Genomic DNA, 10,435 nt, shown 5'->3' with positions numbered 1-10,435 from the left:
TTTCGTTAAGCAGTTTATGAAATGTCGCACTCGACTTTGAGGTCGTATCTCTGACGTCGGCATACAGTAATTTTACTGATCTCGCTGCTGACTAAATAACCTAATAACTCTCGGTTTTTGAGTTGTAAAGCCTGGTTTTCGTAAGTCAAGAAAATCGTAGACGATCGGCAATTTTACTGTTTCCCGACCTTCCCAGATTTCCGACAAATGAAACCTTGAAATCGAAGAGATCCCAGATTGGCTGTCGGGAAAGTCGAGAAGGTTTCTATTGTGTTGGCCCTACACACTTTCTGCCATGATCCATTCGGCGATCATGAACGGTACAGCAGCTGAGTACGCATCAACATATACAAAATCCATCTACATTCCTCTGTGGCGAAAAAGTGATTTCTTTCCAAAACAGTTTTCTCGGACATTTAAACAACCCTTTGCCGTAGATTATCTTCCAGAAATTTTATGCGATGTTAGTTACGTGGTGATCCCAGAAACCTTCGTGCTTTAAACAAGGATGTCACGTCTAAGGCGACTCGCAGCATTATTTTGGGTCCGACTCTTAGCAGATAGCAGCCTTCCACAACGAACAAGATCAAGATGATTTTCTTATTGCCTTTGGTTAGTTAATTCACCTTTGAAATCAACTTTCAGAGTATCGTTGCCTTACCATGTTTAAGGTGCAGAGCATTCGTACATGTATAAAAACCATAGTTTGCAGTCGAATTTGTCAATGTAATATTTGTTTCAGTCATCCGTTTAAGCATTGCGATGGGCTAGCTTCTTGTAAGTGTTCCTGATTATTTCTATATTTTCGATGGATACGCTTCAAGTTTACCTTTCTTTAACAGATAAGTAATGCAGGGAGATGATTATTGACTTCAAGAAGAGCCCTCATAACTTCTCCCCTCTCGAGGTAGATGGTCACGAGCTTCTTGTCACCGACCGCGCGAAGATATTAGGCGTTACGATATCCAGTGACTTGAAATGGAACAATCATATTGCAGATTGCATTAAGAAAGCAAATAAACGCCTGTATTTTATTGTTCTCTTGTTGCCCTTACTGACATTACGAACTTTTATTGAACAACAATTAGACCTATGCTAGAATACTGCGCTCCAGTGTTCCATCATGCACTCCCGGCCTATCTTAATGAGGATATAGAAAGAATTCAGAAACGTGTGCTTTCCATAATTTCACCTGAAATGTCATATTGGGAATGCCTTGACAGTCTAGGCCTGCCAACTTTGTATGATAGACGCATAGAACTCTGTTGTCATGTGTTCGATTCCATCGCTAACAATCCCGAACAAAAGTTGTACTATCTTCTTCCATCAAGGAAAAAATCTAGTCATAATTTAAGGCATCAAGAGATATCTAATTTGCCACGTTCTCACACGTAACGTTTTCGACGCTCTTTCTTTTATGCTATGTCCCAGGGTGTGCACAATAGCTCCTAAAGCTTCAAAGAAAGTCTACTTTAATTTTAGATAATCACATATTCTAGATTTATCATATTAGGCTTTTATATTTATATGGTTGTATTTAGCTCTATATGTTAACCAATGTTATCTGTAAAACACGCAATTCAGTTTTACGACTGCAAAAGTATTATTTAATAAACGATCTATCTATCTAATTTATAATGTTTGTGGCCCTGGAGCGTCGAGGTTGCCTGTTTACCTAAAACACTTTCAGTTCAGTATTTCGTTTACTTTCGTTGATCCACCAGACTTTCAACATCTTACTTTGTTGCTGATACATTTCCTCGCATATTTCCTTGGAGCCATCGAAAGATCGCGAATTGGAGCAATTTTTATGTCGGACTAATTTGATGACCACTTCCCAGTTGGCTTGTTAGGTCAATTGGTATAGCGCTGCACAAGTATCGCAGAGGTCAGTGGCTCGAATCCCGTACAGGCCTGAATTTTTTCAGGTCTGATTTTCACAATTGCTTAAATGATGCTGTTTACTGCGAGGATCGTGCACAAATACGTTTCTATAACCGCAGCTCAGATATATAAATTTCATACATTTGTTCTGTTTTATTTATCATCTTATGGGTTTATGTCGGACTAATTTGATGACTTGCTCCCAGTTGGCTTATTAGCTCAATTGGTAGAGCGCTACACTAGTATCGCAGAGGTCAGTGGTTCGAATCCTGTACAGGCCTGAACTTTTTCAGGTCTGATTTTCACTATTGCTTATATGGTGTTCTTTACTGTGAGGAATCTTGCACAAATACGTTTCTATAACCGCAGTTCAGATATATGAATTTCATATATTCGTTGTGTTTAAAAGACCATGCTGAGCAACTTTTTGTCTCGGCGCCTGTTGGTGGAGTGACATTGTTATGCACTTTGGTTAATTTGCGTAGTAGGCGTAAACTTTCCTTTTCTCTTGACCGCTTCATCGCAACTAAACGCTTGCCAATAACTGATAACTGTCTAAAAGTAAAATAATACAATATGAAAGAAGAATTAATACACACTGGTAAAATACAAACGAGACAAATTTAAAGTGAGAAACAAAAACAACAAACAAAAATATAAAAACAAAGCAAACGAAATTGAGAGCTGTTGGAAATGGAAAAATTTCTTGAGAGGTGTCGATTGGAAGTTAGAACGGTCTAACGACTTTACTAGACTTTAATTCATTTGTCACCAGATGACTGGAAGCGTCGTGGATCTCTCACTTGATTGGCTTAGGTTAAAGAATTATGATGTAATAAGTATAATTTTGGATCAACAGAAATAATAATATACTGATTGCAGATCAGCCATCGTGTTCGAAAACATTTAAGCTACCTGAGAATTTATACATCTATGGATAATCGCTGATCAACTTTTCCAAATAATCTTTAATTGGACAGTTTTAAAAAATTAAAGGGTTTAAGCATGACTGAGCAATGCCCAATTTTAACAGATTGGCTATATGATCGGCGAGTAACAGGACTACGGGCTATACAATTCTCAACACATTCCTCTGACACGCAAATTGGACGAGGCTATTAGCCGAGTCCAATTCAGGCTTTCCTCAACTCTTTTTTTTAAATGATTATCCCCGGATTGGTCTGCGTATAGTCCTATTACACACAAAACTAGCCAACTGTCCAAATATCGCAGGATATTTGTAAAATCGCGCATTATTAGTATTTCTTTTCCACTCATAACAGTTAGATTGTAATATCTAATGATGAGTAGCCAAGGTATAAAGGTCATTGCGTCTTTTGGTTCAACGTTTAATTTGAAAACTTCAATAATTTTTCCATTTGAAGGTTTGTATACATCTATACTAGGGACATAACCACAACATGACATACATACCAAAACAACAAATTGGTTATGCCTTTGCCGTTGTAATTGCAACACGCAGAACTGACTGCACGAGATTGACAGCAACGGAACATTACAAACATAGCTACATAAAGATTATTATAACATAAATAGAGTAAATCGTGCACTCTAATTGGTCAATTCAGCCACTAAGGGAAAAGGCCCTGGGAACGAGGTTGCAATTCAGCGTCCAACATTTGCCCATAGGTGCACACTGCTGACGTTTTCAAATGGAAAGACTATTTTTCCGCGCGCGCTTGTTTTCTCTGGTCACGTAAGATTTGTTGAATAAAAGAAAACTTTTTTGCTACAATGTATCAATGTTTTATTTAAAAAAATGGTAAACACATCAGTTTGTTTGTTCGTTTATTTATACCCCTTCCAGAAAATCTGAATTACAGGTATAGTCAGCAAATTGTATACATGGAAGTAAGCTTACAAAATACAATAATAAATAATGGCTTTTTTTTATACATTTTGCTTTAAATAAGTGGCAAACTTGTTCCTTTCAAACTTTCCAAAACGGTCAGTTTTTCTGCTTTTCACATAACTAGTAGAAGAAGATCTGAGATTGTATTTATTACTTGGTTGACTGAGGCAGCTTTTGACAATATTGAAAACAGGGCTTTACGGTGTCAGGGTACGTATAAGCTTCTTGCAAGCTTCTTCGCGCCTATCCGCAAACGTGGCGATCTGAGACGCAGCTAGCGCATCTGCATGTGCAAGGTTCGGAAAAACAATGAAAAGTGCGCGTTTCTGGACGTCTTCTAGGGCCTGCAACAAGTACTGTGGAAGATTACGAGGTTTGCTAAGCACTCAAGAAGCTGGAGTCGCTCTCGGCTATCGCCTCGCACATCTCTTACGCTTCTTTCCTGCTTAGCAACCTCCCGCCTGCATCCATAACTCAATAGTGTACGCTGTGGTGTTTACCATTTAATAAACGGTATCTTTATTTATTTTGCTCTTTATTTCTGTCATTTGGTCTTTACTTCATAAGAGTACAGTCATTTTTACAAAGTTCAAGGTATCAACAGATGTTTGCAAACGAGACTCTGTGCCCAACGCTCAACGATTGTTCCTGAAAATTCCCGAAATTATTTGAAGAGACTCTTTGTAAAGACGAAACGCCGTGTCATACCAACCACGAACTGTTACTGTTATTGTTGTTTTTAATGTACTTATTCCTTTTAAAAATTGTAACCAAGAGGAAGACAGAATAGTTAACTTTTAACTCCCAGAAGTGATTACTACGCAAATTCTCCCTACAATATGCATACATTATCCAGCGAACAGGTAATGAGAATACTCAAATTTATCAGGTAGAAATTCGAAGTTTCTATCTCAATCTAATGTATGTAGCACTTAGAGGAGAGAGTTAACAATCAGACTTTGGGAGTTAAAGGGTTTACCTTTCCCCACCCCACCCCTGTTTGCCCATCATATTTGCTTAGAGCTAGTCAACTAACATGTTATATTTGAACATTCACGCGATTTTCGTCTTGAAAAGTGAAAAAAATAATGAGAAAAAAAAAACCAAGGAGGCATTTTGCTTTAAAAAATACATAATATGAAAAATAAAGAAAGAAAATAATAATAGCAATAATAATAATAATTATAATAATAAAGCAAATAATTGGAGACACTTTGAAATTCTGAAACAAACAAACAGTGGGTGTATATATTGATCAACAGAGATAACAATATTTTGAATGCCGATCAGCCGTGGTCTTTGAAAACATTAAAAGAACATGATGTCTATCCATCTATAGGTTGTTATTATTTATTTTATTAGAATGTTTCTCAATATTTTATTATCATATTTATCATCATCATTACCGCAATTATTGCTATCATTCTCGCCTTTTCTATCCTAATAGAAGAGTCTTAACCATGCGCGTAATTATCTATTTTCACTGAAAATATTTAGAAATATTTAGCGTCAAAGGTAATTAGGGACTTTAAGCAGTCAGGACGGCAACGCCACGGAAGACGTCGATTAAAAAATGAGTTTCTATTTTTAGTTAGAATTTCGAAAATGGCTGGATGTGTTTACCGTCTCATAGGGTGCCAGACCTCAAACTCAACATAACGCATAAAAGTAGCGTTGAGTTTCAAATGTAAATTAAAATAACTTGCCGCCGCAGTTTAGCTTAACAGACGACACAAATTTTGGTGATTTCACGTTGTTGTTTTGCAAAGGAAGGCTAAGAAATGTACAAAGTTTTAAAACGCACGTGCTGGGCTATTTTTCTGCCAATTAGATCTATTGTCTTTTCACGTTCTCGATGCCGTAGCCGTCGTGGTTTGCTTAAAGTCCCTAATTTCTTATTTGAAACGCCTTTAACGTTTCATGCCTAAGGGTGCTGTCACAAGCTCTCTACTAGCCATAAGATTTCTCAAAAACTGTCTATGTGAGTTGCTGTAAGTTTTCCAACGTGCTGGATTAAATATTATTACAGAAAAAAAGTGGTAATAAAATTCTAGTTCTATAAAACTGTTTATTCAGAAGTTAATTTAGTCCTCCAGATGGTTGCAACCCCACAATGTTCGTGTCCTCTTATTGGCTCCATTCGAATTTAGGTCATCGACATAAATGATTATTGGATTCTGAAATACATCCTTATGCAAAGTAAACGGCACAGTCTTCCTTTCTGTCGGCTTATGTCGTCACGGAACGAGTATTTATATTCAGCGACTTTCGACATTCTTTAGTGAGAATCTATTCATTCTCAGGGAAACGTCCTTGATAAAGGTAGTCTTTTGTTTATTTTGGTTCCGTTTGAAGCATTGAGAACATTGTTACTAGTTTTATAATTCCGTTCTTAACCTGCTGATGAGGTGCCGCGTATAATTAATCGTCGCCGATGATCATCATTTGTTTATTTTGATTCTGAGAAAATTTTGCCCGTCGTTTTTGCTCCTTTCTTTCGTTGTTAAATAAATATTCTAAGCTGATTGTTTTTAAGGTTTTTAAGCGCTCTCCAGTATCATATAAGTACTGATTCTAATTCTGACCAAGAAATAGCTGTGAGAAGCATAATATTAATGTTGTGTTAATAACATTTCTCTGTATATTAAGCATGTTTGGGTCAATATCTTTTTTAGTGTACTTTGCTTCTGTATGCTTTATTTTTGATTAATGCTAGTAAAATGAGCGTTGCCTCTATGGACTTCTTTCATTTTAGATCGAAGTGGTCGACTGTTGTTGAATTATATTCGAACGCTCACTTGTTTCTCCTCTTGACAAAAAAGGAAATAACTGATGCATTTCATCTTTAAACAGTTCATTAAAAAGGAAGAGAACCAAAACTAAAATGAAAAAAAAAAAAAAGAAAAGAGAGCAAAAAAATCATAGGAGTGAAAAGTTTGTAACCCATTTGGCTGCACCTCGTGTTACACCAAACTTTCTCGTATTCTTCCAACATTCCGCGTGGTCTATTACCGCTGTTCAGTTTTCAGCTGGTAGCGCCCGCAGGCAGGAAGAAGCGATCCTGTGTTCTGATTGGCTACCCTTACAAGCAACATGGGCGCATCTTGCCCGCTCAAGATTGCCCGCTTCTATCCCGTGCAAGAAAAACAGTGCGGGGAGCGGACTAACAAAGTTTGTAGCTTTTGAACAATGTCGGCAACAAAGTGGAAGACAGTCGAAACAAGAAAAACAAACAAACAAACAAAAACAACAACACACACACACAAAAAAAAAAAAATTGGCCAATATCTAGCCATCTTGTCCGAACAAGCTTGATAAATAACGCATATGAACTGCTAAAAAGTGTGCTTTATTTCCTAAGTAATTTATCACTTTTCATTACACCGTCACTTTTGTTATTTTATTATTGCAAAAAAATCATCATCATTATCATCAACGAAATTATGATTATTATTATATTACATCATATTTCTGCACTCTGTCAAAATTCATTCTGAGAAGTCTCAATTACGTCGTTCTGAATTGTTTTAATGAGCCGGTTGGAAGTAGTATCTGTATTAAACTTTAACCCCAGTTGAACTTGTTTATTCGGAATCTACTTCAGGTGGCTTCCGGAACACTAGTACTGTGACGAAAAAGTAATATAGTTACCAAAAGGTATTTATAAGTAGATAAATCTCTATGCTTTAACCTTGTCAGTTTGATACGAGCCGATATTTCTTAAGATAATATGCACTTAGTATTATTTTTATTGGCTCCACAGGACATTTGTGAAAACAACAGTTTAGAAAGAGGAGGTTTTTCTCTCCAATTTAATTACTTCCTGGAAATGGTTTCCTTTATCTATACAAATCCTTTAAATAGTCGGTAAGATCTAACTCCTTTTTCCCCTCATCCATTGGCGGGAATGCTTATCTTGACCTTACGACACTCAGCAGGTTACTGTAATTTTCGCTCTCCTCCCCCCCCTCCAAAAAAACTTATTAATAAATAATTAAATAACTTTTTGACTTTCCACATAGATTGCCATGAATCCACAGGCTGTTCTACTGCTGATGGTGGTGGCTGTTCCCTTCACATCTGCGAGTATGTTACTCTATTATTATGTTATGTTTAGTTACCACTTCTACCCTGATAAGTAAACGAAATATTTGCATATAAAAATTTAACCCAACAGAGAAGATTGAAAAAACAAATTCCAGACCTTTTCTGAACAGGCTTTTCTGGATCTGAAGGAGATCTTGGAAGACTCAACTTGTTACTTAGAAAGACTTCTAAACCGCTCATTGTAATGTCTATAAATTTTGACAGAAATGATTCACTCACTATTTGTGACAACAGGTCGCAATCAAATAACCATGTAATGCGTACATTATATGGGAAAAAAAGCAAAAAAAAAAAAAAAAATTACTTCACATCTCAGGTAAAAGGCCAGTGATGACTAATGCGCTCGGAGGGGAGGAGCGCAAAAAATAAAAAAATACGCCTCTAGCCACAGATATCATGGTGCGGTGGTTGTATCATGCTCTCATATGGACAAAGCTATTCACGAAGCCCTTCGTTTGATTCTGAACGAGTCATCTGAGTTATAGGCAAGGGAAATGCATCGATTAGGTATTGAAAATCACAAATGGAAAGAAATTGGGGACAAAAATACTATTGACCTTAAACAACAACTGTAAACAATAGCACACACTCAATGTCATTAATGAGATCTACTGAGCGTGTGGGATTGGCCTCGCGTGTGGCTTGTATACAGAGCACTTCGTGCTACTTCTTTTAAACGCTGTGAATGGTTGGTAACTGGAGCGGTGTCTTGGGGCGGAAGAGCTTGAACAATAGCGTCGTACAGGTGTAATTATTTTTGCGCTCCTTCCCTGGCATGCGACTTTCACTTCGCGTTCCTCTAGCGCTTGCCTCCGCTTGAGTGAAAAGCACAAAAAAAAAAAAAAACATAACGCCCATTCCGCAGGCTAAAGTTAATCGGCTATCAAACGTAATCTCTAAAAAAAGTAACAGCACCATGTCAGCTTTGAGACTCTTCACGGTGGCCTATTTGCATTATCAAGTTAGTTAAACGAAGCAAAAATGACCTTGTTATTCATTGTCTAATTAGTTGTAGAAATTTACCATAAGTGTCAACGATTGTTCACGATTCGATTGATTCTCCTCATCATTTCCTAGTAACTTGTGGAGCCGGTCAGTTTGCTTGTGCAAATCAAGAAAAGTGTATAAGGGACAGTTGGCGTTGTGATGGCGACCGTGACTGTTCTGATGGTTCAGATGAACAACAATGAGTAGTGTAGTTGATTGGGTTACTTCAACTCCTGTCCAGTCTTGTATATTTGTTGCGAGTTGAGCATTTTCCACTCTGAGATTGAGACTTGGAAGATATATGAACCCTCTTCAAATGGTGTTGCAGCTACTTTTTCCCTTTTTTTAAAAGAGAAGAAAGAAATATAAAATACTAACTTCATTTATAAGAACAGCTCCAAAGCAGCAAAATAAAGCTTTGACGTAAGTTGTATGCAGTACATTTTAACGAGGTTGAACTTGTTATTTTTTTTTACTTCTATCACGTTCGTCCGTCTCTGGATAAAGATTTTCAATAATTTTTAAAGCGATTTTTGTGACAGCTACAGTCTCCTGAACAGCGAATGAAATAAGCAGTTTTAATGAGGTAGAAATGACTTTATTTGCAAGACACCGTTTCGGCGAAAAAAAAAATGCATCTAATAGGAGCCCAGAAACGATGGTTTGTACCATGCAAGGTATTATATCCAATATACTATATATATTATATACTATATATATTATATATATATATATATATTATATATATATATATATATATATATATATATTTATTAAAAACTGTATCATTGGATAATGCAATTCAAGACTTTTTATTGCCTTAGCCATTATGGTATATCAGCCAATATACCATAATCTACAAATATGGTAAGCGTACGCGTCAGCTTAAAATCAAAAGGGAGCTAAAAAATCCAGTTTCTTCTCACAAAATAATAATTTCTTGGGGGCGTTTTTAATAATCCTGACATTACCCTTATTGACTATGAAAATTGACCATAACAAAAGCGAACGCACAAGCGGTCACAACACAAGTGATACCTGAAGTTGCTGAATGTGAAGCTCACGGATAAGTTCTTCTTTACACATAAATTGTTGCCGCCCGCGGCCAATTAAATTTTGATTTTACCGCAAACGTTAATGGAGTTTAATGGTAGTCATAAGACTATATGATCATTTTACCTGCACCAATCAGCTAATGGTAGGTATCTTCAGATTGTGTTATTTGTGTATCGTTTCCATACATTTTCTAATAGAAGCAGCATTAAACGAATGTTGTATTATGAATGTGCCTTTCATATTTGTCTCCTGGTTTGCAATAGGTTTGCATGTAGCCACAAAGAGGAAATCCGAAATTGAAATTTTGTTTTAGAGAAGGAATAAAAAAAAACTAAGGTGGAACAAGAACAAAGTCAGCCAGTCAGCCAATGCTTGATAGGGAGGCTGCACGGGAGGATAAATTTTTATTTTAAAATTCCCGTGTTTTTATGTCAAGAGAGCCACAACTTATGAAAAGCATCATTATCTGTCTTCCTTATCTTTTCTCAATCCTCCGCAATTCTTTTTCTTTTTAATTTTGCTTTTATT

General features: G+C 36.6%; 1 protein-coding gene across 1 annotated transcript; it reads left to right on the top strand.

The window, feature by feature from the left end:
- The first annotated feature begins 5,964 nt into the window (after window positions 1-5,964).
- LOC148730754 (CD320 antigen-like) lies at window positions 5,965-9,190 on the top strand. The gene is made up of 3 exons (XM_088759564.1): window positions 5,965-6,079; window positions 7,780-7,843; window positions 8,942-9,190. Exons 2-3 carry the CDS (start codon window positions 7,786-7,788, stop codon window positions 9,052-9,054), a joined length of 171 nt encoding a protein of 56 aa, XP_088615690.1. The 5' UTR covers window positions 5,965-6,079; window positions 7,780-7,785; the 3' UTR covers window positions 9,055-9,190.
- The last annotated feature ends 1,245 nt before the right edge of the window (window positions 9,191-10,435 follow it).

This window comes from Stylophora pistillata, chromosome 5 (genome assembly GCF_964205215.1).
Source record: "Stylophora pistillata chromosome 5, jaStyPist1.2, whole genome shotgun sequence".
In the NCBI taxonomy this organism is placed as follows: domain Eukaryota; kingdom Metazoa; phylum Cnidaria; class Anthozoa; order Scleractinia; family Pocilloporidae; genus Stylophora; species Stylophora pistillata.
Note: the sequence above shows the minus strand (reverse complement) of the source record. Positions and strands in the feature narration are given on the sequence as shown.

Bases quoted from the DNA above. Each gene is read 5' to 3' on its own strand.
- LOC148730754 (XM_088759564.1), top strand. From the start codon at position 7,786: ATGAATCCACAGGCTGTTCTACTGCTGATGGTGGTGGCTGTTCCCTTC. The intron at 7,844-8,941 runs GTATGTTACTCT...ATCATTTCCTAG, and splicing joins TGTTCCCTTCACATCTGCGA to TAACTTGTGGAGCCGGTCAG.